This window comes from Thermobia domestica, chromosome 7 (assembly GCF_964235325.1).
Source record: "Thermobia domestica chromosome 7, izTheDome1.hap1.1, whole genome shotgun sequence".
In the NCBI taxonomy this organism is placed as follows: Eukaryota; Metazoa; Arthropoda; class Insecta; order Zygentoma; family Lepismatidae; genus Thermobia; species Thermobia domestica.
This window is the reverse complement of record NC_137460.1, coordinates 299,053,519-299,071,716: the sequence shown is the minus strand read 5'-3', so window position 1 is coordinate 299,071,716 and position 18,198 is coordinate 299,053,519. Positions and strand designations below refer to the sequence as shown.

At 36.1% G+C, this 18,198-nt stretch overlaps 1 protein-coding gene across 4 annotated transcripts in view; it reads right to left on the bottom strand.

Annotated features, from left to right (window-relative positions):
- Positions 1-8,194: 8,194 nt before the first annotated feature.
- Positions 8,195-18,198, bottom strand: part of LOC145691098 (uncharacterized) — a 39,334-nt gene continuing 29,330 nt past the window's right edge. For 2 of the 4 annotated variants that reach the window (XM_081766783.1, XM_081766781.1), the window contains exon 3: positions 8,195-16,643. In XM_081766783.1, the coding sequence (XP_081622909.1) occupies positions 15,425-16,643 (1,219 nt within the window). In that variant the 3' untranslated portion in view covers positions 8,195-15,424. The remainder of the gene's footprint in view (positions 16,644-18,198) is intronic. The other 2 variants (XM_081766780.1, XM_081766779.1) reach the window with 2 other exon arrangements.

Genomic DNA, 18,198 nt, shown 5'->3' with positions numbered 1-18,198 from the left:
TTCCTTTTCGTAGTCACTATGCTGTTGTAACGTATATTTCGCCCCATTTACTAGTAGTTTGTCATAACGTAAATTTGCAAAGCACCCGTCATTTCTTGCTTGCACTAGATGTTTCTTTACTTCTTCACGAGTTTTGTTTCACTCCGTCAGAGAAATGTGCAGTTACTGACCCTCCCTGAGATCGAATTTTTTCCCCAACCTTAGAATTTCCTCTTTCTTTTTGAATGAATTAAACTTAACCACAATAGGACGTTTCTTTAATTTACTTCTCATTCTATGCGCTCTCTCAATCATATTACTATTGACAACAATATTATTATCTGGACAGTTTCTTATGAGAACAATGACTTTGCGTTCACTTTCTTCCCACGTGTCGTGTTTATGCACACTCTCACTTATACCATAAAAACATTATTTCTTCTGGACTCTCTTTCCAGATAATCTATCTTCTGCTGCAAAGAAAGACTTCCCCTTTCAAATTTCTTTAATTCGGTTTTTGTTTTCGGGAGTTCGTTTTCGAGTTGTGAGATTTTCTGAAGCACTGTTTTTAATTCAAGCCTCACATGTCTCACGTCATCTATCAGACTGCCCTGTCCTGTTTTTAGTTCCGCAAATAGCTTCTTAATGTGCTCCATATCGGGGCCAGGATTTGGCTCGATTTCGTGGGCCGATAGGAGTATCACAATAAGAAACGCACTGACACCTGCACACTTAGTAATAAGATATTCACTCCCCGCTCTTAAAAATACTCGCTCGAACATTTTTTTGGACACTTTTCCTTTGTATAAAGGAGCCCACGGTGGTTCTCCATTGTTACACGCTGATTCCCATTTCTCACATGTGTTCACCAGACAGAGAGGCGAACCTCCTTCCTCTTCGACGAACTGAACTGAAATATATCCAAGTGTATACAACGCTCAGGAAAGTAAAGTAAAATTAATAATCCTTCAAATTAATTGTTTCTAGGTAATTGTGTGGTTAGGGATTATTAGACTGTGTATTTATCTGACAACAAGATCAGTGTTTTGGGGCAACTTATCCTACAGCTTGCAGGGTGTTAATCGTCATAATTTGAGAATAGTCTGTTCTTTTATTCCTACCAGGATTTACGTAATTATGACGATGACTAGCGGCCTGTGGGCTCACGGTACCCAAGGTATATCTACAGAAGGTTGTCTGGTAACGTTCAGTCAATAGGAGAGCAGGCGGGAAAACGTCACCGAGTATGCTGCGTGGGTTTCCGTCTTCTGCTATCACCGCATGCAATAGGATCGAACTTGAAACATTTTCGCTGTTTATTCTTGACACATTACGCCTTGGTTAATAAAGTAATTAAGAAACTAACGCAATAAGTGTATTTATCAAGCACTTAACTATGCAGCCTCCGTAAAGCAAGTACAATTATTATTATTATTATTATTATTAGAAAGGAAAGTACATTCATCATTGCATTCGTGCGTGCATTTAAGAAAAAAAAAACATAATCAGCAAACAACTCTGGGGCCTAAATTAAAAATCTTGCTGGGATTTTTGCTGGACGAGCAAGAACTTTTAACCAGGTGACACTGACAAAATATTATTAAACATGTGTTTAGTAAACTTACCTATTTGTTGCTTCCCTTTCCGAAGTATTCTATCTAGAACGATTCCAGATGAGTCGGTCGATGACGATGTAAGAAGCAGTAACCACAAAATCTAGCTTGTATTACAGTCAGTTTCTTTTGCAACAGTTACTATTTCACAAAACCACCAACACTACACACTAAATGAACGTAAAATATCGTGCAACCAGTTTACCGCAAAAGTGTTTTAATCACAAAATGTTTATTAAATTTTAATTCGCAACAGTTACGTCTGGATCTTTCCCGAAAAATATAACTATTTCGTAAAGAAAGAAAAAAACCCTATACACTGAATATATACAACATAAAATATTGTGCAGTCTGCTCACCACAATTTTCCAGTTTATACAACAAGCTTCTTGATCTTTTTAACATTTTTTCTGTCACGGCCACTGCCAAACTTTCTCTTCAATGACGGACCTACTATTTCTTTACTGTGCAATTGATTAAGAAATCTTACGCGAATGAAAGTGCGTTGCCTACAAAAGCTTCTAATCAGCACACGTGGAATATCTCGCAGCTCCTTGGAAATAAAGTTTGATGTTGAAAATGCAACTTGCTTTCTTAACTTAAACGTATTTCCATGATATTGCTGGAAGAGTTTGTCCATTTTTTTTTTACATTTTCCATCCAAACGGAAGAAGGTTCAACTAAACCACCAAAAGACAAACTTCTCACCCACGATGGTATACTGTAGGAATGAAAGCTATTGTCTTGAGTTTTGTATGTGTAATCGCCCAGCTCTGGGAATTCTTTCACGTGTTTTTTGGCTAGATATCCCGCAAGATATTCTAACCCATCCTCTTCCAACATTGTTGCTGCAGTTGGAAACGAATTGTTTGAAGATAGAGAGGAGCTGCTTTGGACACTTTCTTCATCCTCTTTGCCTTGCATCGGAGGGTTACAAATTATTTCCCGTCGTTTAATCTTCGCTTGCCTGAGAACGCTGACAAACAGGTATTCGCTTTGGTCTCCACTCCCTTGTGTGTTGGTATGCTTCTGGACAGATCCAGGATTTTTTCCCAATAAAATCATTCTTATTCTGTAAAGGGCATTAAGTGGTGACGGGTGATCATGAAGCCCACCTCTTGTCCTTATTTGAGAGAAAAGATTCTCCAAGCAATCTTGATTTAATCTGTGTGTGAGGAGATATGATATGTCGTACTTCTGTTTCATATCTTCATAGAGGTTACAGAGAGATTTTGATGACACTAGAACTCCTTTCTGAAATATCTGGAGAGATGCTTTCCCTGTACATCTCATTCCTCTAATCATATCAGTCATATTTTGTATTAATTCATTTTGAGTTTCGAAATTTTTTCCATATGGCTGACCTGCAGGCAGTTGACAGACTGGATTGTTTGAATTCATCAAATCAAACCAGTGGCTTACTAATTCAATAAACGCTACGACATTTCGTGCTAACTTAGGATTGTTTCCAGATTGATATCGCTTTAACGCAGTTGCAACTGTGTGAGATAGAAGTTGAGCCGCTAGCAAAACATTCTGTCTTTGATTTCTTTCACAGTTCAAATGTAATGGCGTAAGTTTGTGGCAAGAACTTATTTCACTAGTAGCATTGTTGATTAGGTATTCTATAGGTTCTTTCGTGATCACGGTGCCATCTTGAAGAACGAAGCCAGTATCCAAGAACCAGTTGCGAATTAATTTCAGAAGATGAGGAGCATCTGCAAAGAAGTATATTTTTTCGCCTGTTACCGGATGGAAACTGTGTGTGTTTTCTGGAGTGATTCCAAGTTCTTTCCACAGCCCCATATTTCCCCCCGCGCAGTCCGACACACAGGCAACTACGTTATATTTTATGTTGTGTAAAGCAGTAGCAACTTCGTTGAGTATTTTTGAGGTCATTTTTTCGTCAAAGATTACGTACACTGGTTGTTTCCAATTACTGAAAAGTCCTCTTGCCATTATAACTTGCATATAATTGTGTGGGCCAATAACTTCATCATCTTTACTGTCGTACTCGTAAATAGATGAAACTTTGACTTCATCGAAGCTCAGAACTACAATTCTATCTAGGTCACTTTTGGTTTGACCACTAATATTCATTATATTAATTACATCCTTCAACAAACCATTTTTTAAGCTAACATTCGTAGCCCATCCTTGCAGAGTAGAAATACCCGGAAGAGGATATTTTAATATGTCTTTAACATATAAGTACGCTCTAATACTAAAATATCTAAGAGTAAATGCCTTAGCCATCTCCTCATTTGACCATCGCGCTTTCGTTTTTTCTTTCTGAGAATTTCTATTTGATTTTTTGTTAAATACTCTCCTAAAATTTCATCTATTCTCTGGTCAATTTGTTTTTCGTTGTGTAAAATTTTAGATTCCAATTCCAAATTCTTAGCTGCCAAAATCTTCACTTGCATCTCCTCATCTTTTAATCTTTCTTTCAGCAATTTGGCCTCTTCAAGTAATTGGTTGTAATCACTTTCCAATTTACTATATTTATTGTCGTTCAACGATTCGACATTATTTGAAGAACAGCTACTTTCGTCTGGCACGGGTGAAACAAGAAGTTCCTCTACAATTTCCTTATTTTGCTTCTTCTGAAATCGTTCCCTTCTTTCGCTTAAGAATTCTAACTCCGCATTATTCTGGCTGGGCAATAAATTTAACGATGGAACCGCGTCCTTCTTTAAACGTTTGGGTAACGTGTTCGTCAATTTAGCCATCAGTGCGTCCTCAAAATCATCATGTGTAAAGTGTTTACTACAAACTCGCTTGTTAGTGGGATCGAAGAAGTCTTTTCGGTGGCATTTTTGAACCCATATTTTTCTTATGCTCTTATCACTAGGAAAACAATAAAAAGATATCTTTTCGCCAGTTTTTTTTGCCTGTACCGCATTGCTTTTACAAATTGCGACACTACAGATTGTTCCGGTCATTATTTATGGCATATACTACATGCATAAATACAAATAAATCGAGTCTCTCACCTAAAATAATATCACTCACTCAGCCACTCAAATAAAACAGTCACTCACTCACCACTCACGTAAATCTATTGAAATTCGACCTACTTTCTAAACACAAAGTTCAGTCACAGAATGTTTCTTCCTCTTAAAATAAATTTTAGTTCACTGATAAGTAAAGAAAAAAATAAAACTAAAACAAACTACGAAACGACACTTCAGATGTTTCTCACTAAAGGAAAGTTTGCCCGTGATCGTCTGCTAGGAAAAGGCGGGAAAGTTTGGCATACTTGATGACGCGAGAGTACTTGCCTGCCATCTGGTGGACAAAAGTTACCAGATAACCTTCTGTGGATAGACCTTGCACGGTACCAACATAAATAGGTCTAATTCAGTGTTGGCAGGGTGCACACATTGTATATATAATAGGTATATAATGTGTGAACATTGCTAACATCAAAATTGTATAAAGCAGAAAATGGTTGACACTGAATTAAATACGTGGCCATGCCACAGAAGGTCAAAAATGGCACGGGTTGGAAACCCGAAATCGCCTCGTTCGGCAAAATTGTAATAAATACAAGAATTTTAGAAAAATAATTGCGTGCGGGATGTCCATTGACTAGAAAGTTGAATTTAACGAAAAAGTGCAAAAAACAACACTTGCAAAAAACGAACACATTGCACAAAACTGGACCTTGACACATAAAGCAACCCTGACATCAGGGTCAGTCAGTGCTATCAGATTCAGAATGACAGACTTCAAGCTCAAAGCCCTGAAATTATCCGATCAGTTGCAAAATTTTCCCCATTATATTAATACCTTCAAATTAAAATGAAATAACCGTGAACAACTAGTCAGGTACATCTTTTCTTGCGGGAAGACACATATATTATAGGGGTATCCTTTTATTTTCTGTTTGTAGTTTATTTGGTAATTACAAAAAAATAAAATAAAATGTATTATATTACTGTATCATGTTCACTTTCCTTAGGACTATGAACTGTGCAAATGTATCATTCACTTATGGTTGCGACACCTAGGCTACTGGGCTCCGTGCAGGTGAGTCACCAAAAATCATTGATCCATTCACCAAGCCAGTTGTCGCCGGAAAATCGAACTCAAATTTGCCCAAAGAAGATGTTTCCAGAGCCCCTTCCATCATAACTCACAGCTCGGCATCCAGGTCTGCAGTCTTTCATCCGCAACCCACCGTGAGAAAGGTTGCGAACCACAAACTACAGACACGGGATGTCAACCTCCGAGTTGATTTGGCAATGATGACTACTCAAACTGCAGTTATGTGTAATGACCATAACACCGGAAAAGATCCACAATAACTTCCAAACAGATTTTTTTAGCGCAACGGAAAATAATATTTAAAAAATCCAAACAATTTTTAAAAAACCCTGAAAGAATGAATTTCCCCTCGAGATTCGGTATTTTCAATTTCCTGTTGTAGTCAGAAGAGCTGGATCTTTCACAGCCGTAATTTTTTAATTTTTGGAAGTGAGAGTATTTTCATATACTGCTCTAAGCATTTTCTGTATACCATACACCTTGTAAACATTACTATACTCTCCACTATTTAAAACTAGAGTTGGATTTTCCATTTTCTGTTTTGAAAAAAAATATTCAGTCCACGGCTTGTACATTTTATTTACATAATAGCTCAAAATTTGATATAAAAGTTTTTTAAAAGAAGTATTTAAAAATGAAAATTTGGAAACAGTATTCTCCTTTGAACAGATATGGCAATATTTTACAGTATATTTTTAAGTTTCACCAATAATTGTTAACTGGTAAATTCTTATTGCCATCATTTCAAACTTCACTTGATTCTTACTGTCTTTCTTTTATTTATATATCTTTTTCAGTATTTCTTTGGATAACAAAGTAAAATTTGAAAAAGTAAATGAAACAGACTGGTTGCACAACATTATGAAAATGTTTAGATCACATTTGTTTATTTTGTGGTAAGCTAATTTATTTACCTTCTTATCTTTTCTGTGTTGTGTAAATGACAAGTTATATGGTTACGACTGACTGGAGGATTTAGTAATTTTTTTAGCGACTTATTGTTTACCATGTTCATTTTCACTTTTACTGACACATTTTTCCCACATGGCACAGCGAAACGTACAAGAAAAATCGCATAATATGCTCCTAACTTAAAATATCTAACCTACCCTAACTGAACTAAACTACTTTATCCTAATAAAACAACACATACATGTACATTGTTATTTAAAAAAATCACTTTCTAGGTACCATACTTTTCTCAAGAATGTATCGGTGATTACACCAGTTGTTTCTTATTCTAAATAGATTTTTCCGAGATAATCATTCGAAATTATTTTGCTAATATTATGCATTACGTTTGCTGCTATCAGACTATAGTGCTCGAAGAAAATGAGCTCTTAAAAAAACCTCACTTTACCAGTACTGAACTTCACACATAAAAATCATTTGCGCCGTGATATATAAAATTAATACATTGGGAATCCACTTAGATTTTATCTGGCCATAATAAGGATAATTAGCAAATGGCAACTTTCAGAATTTTAAGCAAAGAAAAAGAACTTCATAGTGACACGGAACACCATCAAGGAAACCATTATACAAATCAAAGTTAATTTGGAGATTAGACTATCTCATTATGTTCACTTTTCTGTCTCACCAGATCATAATCAAAAGGATAACTTACTTGGTTTTACTTGGAATTTCACCTCCTTCCTCAACTTTATCCACCTTAATTGTGTCAGTTCTCAAAAGAATTGTATGAAGACAAATTTGTTCCAGAGTTTTACCTAAAAACTCCCAAAGCACTGTAGCTATGACCGAAAATATTGACTCTAGCTTAATGATTGGCTGATTCTATTATTTAGTGACATATGGTGACGTTCTGGGAGGGATGAGATTGTGTATAGTGTTCTTTGACCCTATGCAAACAAAAGAAATAATAGGACATGGTAATGTAAACGAATATACAATGTTGAATCATTGGGTGAGAACGGATATACAATGTAAACAAAAGAAATAATAGTAGAGGATGGTACGGGTGGGGGAAGAGAACGCGTATACAGTGCTTTGCAGGTGGAGGGTTTTAAGAATAATTGTATAGAAAAGAGGTCGTGTGGGTAAGGATTGTTGTTGACTTGCAATAGGTGAATTGTAAACAAAAGAAAGAATTGTACTAGTTTGTATGGGTGAGGAAGAGAATGCGTATACAGTGCTTTGCTGGTGGATGTTTATGAAAAAATCCGTTCATGTACTTCACACATAGAGGTTATTTACATTAGAAAAAACTTGTTAGAACACGAATCCCGGCGCCAGGTGGCGGAAACGCGGATCGGCGCGAACGGAAAATACTCGCGGGCGTGAATAAAAGTGAAATGGAGTAAAGACATGTATAGATAGAATTTCGAAAAAAAAAAAAACAGAAAAGTGTTGGCCTTGAGTTTAGTTACATACACATAAGAAAAGAGCAGATGAATATCTAAGGTTACTTAACCTTGAATATAGACACGGACATATTGAATTTCGAAGAAAAAAGTATTAGCCTTCAATGGACACATGAGAAGAATTCTTTGAATTTTTAAATTGTTTTTTCTTGAGAATTGCTTGCTTGTATAGAAGATGTTTTGTTTTCAATATATTGGAAAAATGTGGGTGGCGCGAGAAAAAGAATGTCGGCCTTGAACGGAATAAGAGGCTTGTAAAAAGATAGTGTTGTTAGGACGCCATCTTGTTTGACGTAAAGGCTTAAATACTGGGTTTAGGAAAATATTGTTCGTATTTTCTGCTATGGCTTCCGTACGGAAGTTAGTTTTTGAGGAGGACGAAGACAATTTAGTGTTCATCATCCCCGGTGAAAAAGAAGTTATTGACGGAGAATAAGGATTTACTGGGGAAAAAAGTCAAAGCACAGACAGGATTCCCCGGAGTGCGTCGAAATAGTATACTTATTATCTTCGGATGATGATACATGAGACATCGTATCCATTCCACATAAGCTCCCGCCGGAAGTCGAAACCGGATCTCCCACGCCAAAGGCGCGTCCGCTAACCGCTTAGCCACGAATCATCTCTGCTTCTGTGATTAAGTCATGACTTTATTAAGCATTATAAGTAGATCGCTTAAGAAAATGATTCATTATTATGTTAGTTTTTTTTATAACTAAATTGGATAGTCGCTCTTCTAAGATATGTGTTCACCACAGGCGTGCGCAGACCCTTGGATTAGGGGGCAAATCAATACTCCTGAAGATATGCAACCACCTCGTCATTATTACTTTATATTTTTTTTTATATACAAGTGTGCAGGCGGGACATAGAGCCTGATTTCTCAGTGTACACCAAGCATCCTTTCCCTTTGCTCATTCGAGCTCGTTTTCCCTCCTTTTTTTTTACCAGCGTTTGTGTGCAACTAGTTTTCCCCTGTATAACGTCATTTTTCGTTTCCTTTTTTCTTCTTTTCGTTTTTATTATTATGTGTTAACTCGTTTGGTTTATGTTGATGTTGCCATAAACGCGTGGTTGTTTCACTATAAATATTTTATTGGCTGTTCCTTCGTTATTTTGTTGTTCTTTCCGTTTTCTTTGTCCTGTTCCGTCTTTCGTGTCTAGGTATTTTTTCTGTTATTGTTGTTTCACTTGCTTTCATTTATTGTTTCTTTGATCTTTTGGTTCGGTCTTTTGGTCTGCATTAAATTCTTTTTTGCGGTTTCTTTCGATCTCTCTTTTGTGGTTTCTGGTTGGGATGTTTGACTGTTTTAGTTTTTCCTTTCCTCATGGGTTCTAGTTTCGATTTTTTAATTCATTCTCTGTTTCCGATTTTCTTGATTGGATAGGTTTCTGTCTATCCCTCTTTTCGTATTTTCCTTTTTCTATTTTGTTGCTTTCCCTTTTTGCTTTTTTTCTATTCTGAGTCCTCTCCCAGGGTTTCTTGTTTGTTTGTGGGCTTGTAGTGTATTTTTGTCACTAGGAGATAGCATTGTCTTTTCTCTTGCTACAACTTGGTAGTTTGTTCGTGTTTGGTTTGTTTCGATGGTGAGTTCCCATACACCTATGATTTTTGGTAGGTTTTTTCTATGTTTCAAGGTTTTGTTTTGTGCCTGGGATTAAGAATATATATAAGAATATAAGAATAATTTATTGTCGTTAAAAAACATGATGTTGTAATAGACAACGTCAAAATTTAAGTTTGCGTACATATAATATTTACAATTTTAATTAATCAATACAATATTTTATATTTTACCTAGTACTACTTTTCTATTCTAATCCTGAAATTTCTTCCTGAAATTCTGAAATACTATATATACACTTTTCTAAGAGCCACTTTTTACAAAAACATTTAAAATTTTTAATCTCCATTTCTCTCACTCTGAGTGGCAACAGATTATACAATTTCATCCCTATATATTTATAACTATTTTGAGTTTTGCACAGAAGCACATGGGGAAATTTATTTCATTTTTGCGCCTTGTATTGTGTGAGTGAACACTACTTCGAGTAACATAATTTGTACAGTTTTCTTTGATATACATAAGGCACGATAATATGTACAAGGATGGGATGGTCATTATTCCAAAATCTTTAAAAAAATGTCTGCAAGATTCTCTCTCTGGAATTCCTGTTATCGTTCTTATTGCTCTTTTTTGCCACTTAAGTACTGTTTGTGCCCCGGAAGAATTACCCCATAATAGTATGCCATACGAAAGATGAGAGTGAAAGAAAGCATAATATGCAGTGATTAATAGACTTTTACTTACAGATATTTTTAATTTACGTAACACATATACTGCCCTTGATAATTTTTTTTTACAAAGTTGCATAGTATGCACATTCCAGTTTAATTTCGTATCTAAGTATATCCCTAATAGATTAACTGAGGAGCATTCTTTTGTATCAGTTGTGGAGCTGCTGAGATGAAAGTATAACTTCTCTGTTTTATTATGATTCAAATGTAATTTATTGTGGAACAGCCAAACAGTAGATTTATCTATTGCTTTATTATTTTTTGTGTGTATTGCATTGATATTATTATCTTTCGTTATAAATGTAGTGTCATCGGCATACATAACAGTGGTTTCTAATACGTAGTCAGGTAAATCGTTAATATATACCAGAAATAGAAAAGGTCCAATGACACTTCCCTGTGGCACTCCTGTTAATATATCAAGTACGTTTGACTGTTTATTTTGTACACACACAACTTGTTTTCTACTTTCAAGATAAGACCTGATCAATAGGAGCTCAGTTCCTCTGATCCCATAATACTGTAATTTCTGAATCAATATTTCATGTGAAACAGTATCAAAAGCCTTACTTAAATCTAATAATGTTGCGCAAGCGAATGAACTGTTTTCAAAGGCATCAATTATCTCAGATACAACTTTTTCAACAGCTTTAATTGTGGACATACCTTTCCGAAACCCATATTGTGCACAGTTAATGAGTTTGTTATTTTCAAAGTACAGAGTTAGTTGTTCTTTCATGCAATGTTCAATAATTTTTGATACAATTGGTACGAGAGATATTGGTCTGTAGTTGCTGGGACAGTTTTTGTCCCCTTTTTTATGTATGGGAATAGTAACCGCAATCTTAAGACAATCTGGGAACACTCCTTCTACTAGTATCCAATTAATTAAGTGTGTAAGGGGTTCCACTATTACGTCTATAATGTTTTTAATTGTACTATTAGTAAACCCATAATAATCCTCGCTACCAGATGTCTTAAACTTACGAACCACTGACAAAATTGCTTCAGGTGTTACGTTTGTCCATTTAAATGTCAAGTTACTAGTATGATTTCTACATGAACTTAGAATACTTTTAAAGTCTATAACACCGTTTTCTGTGGACTTAGAGATATTGCTTGTATTACCATTTACATACTTAGCACTACTTACAAAGAATTCATTAAAAGTGTCAGGGGATATTGATATTAAATCATTTTCTTTTCGTATCCCTATTTCCCTGTTTATAATTGTCCACCCTGCTTTACATTTATTTGTATGGTTTACAATAAAATTGTCGTTTGCCTTAATTTTTGCCGCACTTATTTCCTTTCTGTAGTGTCTTTTAGCTCTGATGTATTTTTCTTTTCCCACAGGACAGCCCGATTTAGCCCTATTGTACCAAGCAATGACAACCTTACGAAGCTCTGCTAGTTGCGGAGTGTACCAGTTACTAACATTTTGCTGTAATTTGTTTGTAGATAAGTTATAGCGTTTAAATTTTCTTGGACAACATTCGTTTAGGCACCGTGTTAAATTATACATAAAAAATTCACATGCTTCTACTACATTTTTACATCTGAAGAATATTTGCTGCCAGTCAATTTCTTTTAATTTATGTCTTAAACTACAGATATTATCTAAACTAAGTACTCGAAAACTCTTGGTCACCACCCTAGTATTATTGTGTTTGACAAAGGGGTATAACACATATAGGCCATCGTGATCTGACAATGAGCACTGTACTACACCACCTATTCTTATTATGGATTATTCTTATGATGGACTTCAATTCTGTTTTCTAATAAAGGTTTCTTAGGGCCCGTTTCTGTCTTAGCTAACTCCATGTGAACGTAGACGTTCGCATGTGCAACCGACTCCGGTCCCCCTGTAGCTTATGTTTGCGCCGGACAAATGTTTTGCCACCAAGTCTAATGTAATAATTATACATCAGACTATCTAACTCTTTCCTTTCTAGTGATGAGACTGGTGATTACAGAATTTCTCCCCCGCATTTTTTTTTAGCCAAACATGTCTTGAGGTGTGAGTTCTATGTTTTTTTTATGTTTGGTTGTAAATTTTTGATGTCTGTGGTATATAAGAGGTCTGTGGGATTCATTTTTCTGAGCTGTCTTATTATTTGAGGAAGGTTTGTTGTCTTTTAATGTTATTTGGTAGAATTTGTTTCAATTTGTGTGAGTTTCTCAGGTTCCTTTTCAGGACCATCGGTTTGTTTCCTGTGTTGAGGAGTGGTAAGTCTTTTCCCAATATTTTCAGTTGGTAGGGGGTTGGATTTTTTTATGAGAGGTTGTGTATTAGTGATTCTTTTTATATTCTGTTTGTTTTTTCTTTTTGTCGTTATTTCTGTTGGGTTGGTTGTTGGTAATTTTTCAGTTTTGCTTGGGTTGGTTATGTAAAATTTAACTCCGTTTTGAGTTTTGGTGGTACTTAGAAGGACCCTTGTTTTTCTGGTGGTGCTTTTCTTTTGTTCTGTTTTTGGGAAGTTCTTCAAGAACTCGTGAGGTTTTTATCGATTGAATAGTGACGTGAAGGATCCTAGTAACGTGAAGGATTGAATAGCTGAAAATATTTTTTGTTTTTCGCTGTACGACTTTCGTTAACTTTTGGATCCACTTCTGCCCTACCTTACATATAATTGTTTTCGTCCATCGATCATAATTTGTTCTTGAATATGTCCGGCAAATGTTAAAATTATTTCATTAGTACCAGTAAGTGGCGGCTCGTGGAATAAAAGGTAGGGTGGGCCAAGCCTCAAGACAAATACTTTATGGTTACTACTACTACTATTACTACTACTGTTATTATTTGATCATTAAGTGAATTGCTTAAAATGTCGAAATTGCAGTCAGAAAAACTCGTCATACTAACACATTAAGTATGATCATAGGGCAACAATGTAACATAAAATATTTACTGGTACTCACCTAATTATCTGTATATATACTCTGCTATATACATAGATAGTAATAAATCACTAGCGTTATTAATTGCGCAAAGAATATCATTGTTGTATGCGACTAATAGTTCGGATTTGAGCTCTTCTTTGTTCAGCATCGGATAGGAACGGTATACAACTGTCACGTCATTTTCCTGCAAGGAATGTTTAAAAGTGGAAAAGTTCTGAGGGTTCACTATTGAAAACGCGGGTAATACTTTGTAACAACATTCTTACTTTATTTATTTTCCACAACTACACGAAAACACGGGGGGTTGGGGGTGGGAAATAACACAAAAAATACTCAGAAGATGCAAATCTAAACTGAGGGATGGACACGCAGTTGATTTTGGATCCTTTCAGCAAAAATAAGACAAAAGAGCAAGGTCAAGGGTCAATTAAGTGAAAGTGCGGAATAACCTTTCCTCTACAAACTAGGCGAATTTTGGCAACATGCAAGCTTCAAACCTTTTCGTTCGGAAAGGGTCGGGTGCAATCGTGTGGATGAGGGCCTACGCGTTTTGGCCCATACTACCTACATTCAAGCTGGGTTTTCACGTTGTTCGCCACACGAGACTGAATGCAAGACGATACTAAGTCCACACTGAAACAGCTAGGCCCTTTTTTTTATACTGACCGCGTGACCATAAGCGTAAGTAGTACATGGAAAAACTGATTTGAAGGAGTCAGAACTGATGTTTTTGGTTCAGAGGGAGATTATAGCAACAATACTGGCAGGATAACTTAAAATACATACATTTTTCTATATTAATACAAAAAACGATGAGAGGCCCGGGCCCATTGGGCCCTTTATGACGGACTGCCTCTGGTACCAGTCATTAGTTGCCAATTAATTCATTTCTATATAGGTCCATGTGAGCTACAAATAGTTCAAATTCGCTATTTTTGAAGGAGAGGCACGCTAGTTTCTTATCTTTGGATCTGGCAACACTGACTCATCGATTTAAATCAACACAATGTGAGAAACTCAATTTCGTCTAGCGGCTAGCACGCTTGACTTCGGGAGTTATAAGACAATTTACATATTTTGCAAAAAAATTGATTTACACCTTCGGTTACATCTGCCAACGCTTTGTGGTTCCTAGTGCACTTCAATCGTTGCTTCCTAGTTTAAAAATATATGTATGAACAAGGTTTCGTTTTGGTATAACCATTATTCGTGTATCCCTTCAGGTTCAAAAGTTCTACTATCCCAAACTCCGTGTTGCATTGTATATTGAACACCCTGTATATATATATATATATATATATATATCGAGAGACTTTCATTGATTTTTATGATTTTTCTTATTTAGGAGATTGAAAAAATTCTAAATTCGAATTTTCGGACGACTGTGAACTACCGAAAAATTATGTTACGAGACGCCACTGGTCTAGGTCTTCGTAGTGGTTCTCTTCCGATTGTGTTCCCAGCTAAAATTCTTCAATTCCCTTTATATCTCCTGTCAGGTATGTCCTGCTCACCTTAGTCCTCTACACCTGATGACATTAAAACCGTTAGAAAAAAGATAGAAAATGCTTTAACGTATGCTTCCTGAGTCCTGTCTGGCGAGATATTGTTTGATTTTGATTTAACATCCCTTTAAGCAGCGCGATTATATAAGAACGATATATATATATATATATATATATATATATATATATATACACCAGCGAAGTAAGCGCACCTAAAAGTTCTCTCGAGTGCATGAGATTTTACAAGGTTTGCGTAATAAGTTTCTTGAAAACAATTATAACTGAAGGTATTTTTGACCCTAACATGTTCTTATCTACTCATGTAATTGTTACAGTTTCTTAAATAGTTAAAAAGATACCATATCCTTTACAAAGACATGTTTTAAACTTTTAAAATATTTATTTATATATATAAAAAATTTCAATGTAAATTTTTTTTTACGTAAATGACGAAACTAAATGTTTAATGTATTTTAGAAGTACTATACTTCTATACAAATGTATGTATAAACGAAAGGCCAAAGTTATATCTAATTTGAAAGGAAAGGAAAATGCATCTAAATATTTTATTTACGATGGGATGTTAAACAGTGCATATATCGAACTCCGTGAAAGAAGATTTGTATAAGTACAAGTGATTATACTAGGAGTCTGCAATTGTAGAACAATATCACATCCAAAAGTTTATATTTTATGTTTGTTCATGTGATGTCGAAAATGATCAATACGTCTAGTTGTGTATGAACAGATACGACATTTGCGAGTCTTTCCGTCTACATGTGACTTAGTGTGGGACAAAACTGACCCCAGATAATTAAATGACTTACCACAGTCTGCGCACTGATACTTCTTGCTATCACCATGCACAGCTTGTTCATGTTGTCTTCGCGCTGCAAGCTGCTTAAATTTAGAACCACATATAGCACACTGGAAGGGCTTCTCACCAGTATGTTTTAACATGTGCCTTTCCAATTCATATTTCCGTTGAAAAGCTGAACTGCATACGGTACATTTGAAAGAACGAGGAACTGTATGCATTCTTACGTGCATTGCAAGCAAATACCTCTCGCGGAACATCCTACCACATAATTGGCATACATTCTCAGCTTCACGGTTATGCTTTATCATGTGTTTCCTGAATTCCCGTCTGGAGAGATATGCTGTTCCGCAGTCAGCGCATTTGAAAGTTCTGTCCACTGCATGAGCTCTTACATGCCTTGATAAGGGTGGTTTAAATGCAAAGCCTTTTCCACATTCGCCACATTTGAATCGATGGTTACCCGAATGAGTAGCAAGATGAGCTTCGTAATTGAATTTTCGCGTAAATCTTACACCACATACTTCGCAACGTTTATCTATGTGGACTTCATTTGTATGACTCTTTATATGTTTCTTGAGATCAGACCTATGATAAAAACCCTTCCCACAAAGAGTACAATAGAATCTTAATTCCCCCCGGATCTGCCTTAGATGCCTTGACAGATTCTCTCTGAAAGTGTATGTTTTAGAACAATGTGAACATTCATACGGGCCTAGATCCTTCTCCCTTGTGTGCATTTTCATATGTGAAATAAAACCACCTTTGTTTTTAAATTCTTCATTACAGTGATCGCATGTATAAATTGCGGTTGATACATTGATTATTTTGTATTCATGTTTCGTATGTGGCTTACTAATACGCTTAGGCCATATTCTTGTGTAATGAGTTTTCATATGTGTAGAAAGAGCAGACTTTCGTTTAAAACTTTTTGCACAGTGGTCACACTTGAAGTAATTAACGACATTTGCATCGGTAAACGATTCACATTCCCGTACTACTTCATAGTTTTTATTTTGACTTGGCTTGTCATCCCTCCTTCTAAAGCATGTGTTCTTCCATGTGTTGCTATTCACATCGAAGTCGCTGAAAAAAATAAAAGTACTGATATTAATATACCAGTTTTTAACATTTTGGTTACTGCAACACTTCTTTTATTTATTTTCTGTAAAGTACGATACGTTCTACAAGCATTTCTGTTATTTAGTATTAATTTTAATATAACAAACAAACAAAAACATACTAATTTGTTTCGTAGCTTTCGAATAGTATTGCACTCCTCTCGGCACAGCGATCGGGTGCCAGCGGCTAGACTCAATGACACGGACTTATTCATAGTTTCATCTTAAGGGGTGATAACTTCTGCATACGCGATAGGGTGTGCTTCTGGTCATTATTAATTGCGTGAGTTCTATCTCGAATTGTGGAATGACTCAAACTACAGATTTATCTGTCCCACACGTACAGTACGTATTAAGTTTAATGCATATAAACATTTCAAGTGCTTCTTCAACCATCGCTCCTAAGAGGTCAACACAAAGACGAGAACTAACAAGACTCAATGAGGTGTTTCTAATTGCTTCTACGTAAATCGAAAAATACATTAGAACACCAACGATCATTTGTACTTTTGAATCATCCAGGCGTGCACGAGGCGCATCCAGAATGTAAAATGACTGACGAATGTAAAAAAAAATGTGTTTATTACTGTGGAGTTATTGATATAAAATGTACTTCAGCATATGTATTATCCTTGCTGAAACACTGTCGTAACGCGGTATTAGCTCTTGTATGTGTCAAAGAATTCTGTAACCGAAGATTGGAACCAAGGTGTCATAACCATACGCTGTAGAAACGTCCGACAAGATACTGCTTCAGGTCGAACAGGTGGAACTTGAGCATAGGTTTGAGCTGTGGCAGTAGGTCACGTACGACACTTATATTTCGCTCCTGGTAACGATATGTTCGAGGAACTTGTGCGCTTCTTGGTAGTAACGCAGCATATGGGCAAAGTGAACGAAAGGTAATTTTTCATGTTCTCGACTGTCACTTGTCTCGGAACACATTCTTCTCTTAACTGGTAAAACTAGAGTATCTGGATGACGATCTAACGCGCGAAAAACAAAGGAGATCTGCGGAACCTACCATGAGAGTTCGGATATTTTAAGCCACTGGTTCTGCGGAATTGATTCCTCCGTACTTTCCATCAATTAATATGTAACCATAAACGGTTCAAACCCACGGTGTTCGTCCTGCAGATTGACGCGGTCTGTTGTCAATTGTCTGCACTATCTTGTGACCATACCTTCGCCCATGACATCAAACACTGACGCTGACGCTGATAGCTTTTCAGCGTTTAGAAACTTAGTTATTGCGCGTAGGTCGAACTCGGAGGAAAAGTGTGCGCACAGCATTGATTATTGCTCACAGTTCTCCCATCACTGACCTCATAAAATTACAGGTACGATACGGTTATGCACTCTTTCTCTACACCTGAATAAACGCATCGCGCGTTTCAACTGTGCTATCTTAGTAAATTTTAGTGCATATTTTTTGGATGTGCCTCACATTCCGTGGATTCGCACCTCTTGAACTTTCAAAAACACTGTCAACTGCTCTAAATCTTCAACTTGAAGTGCTT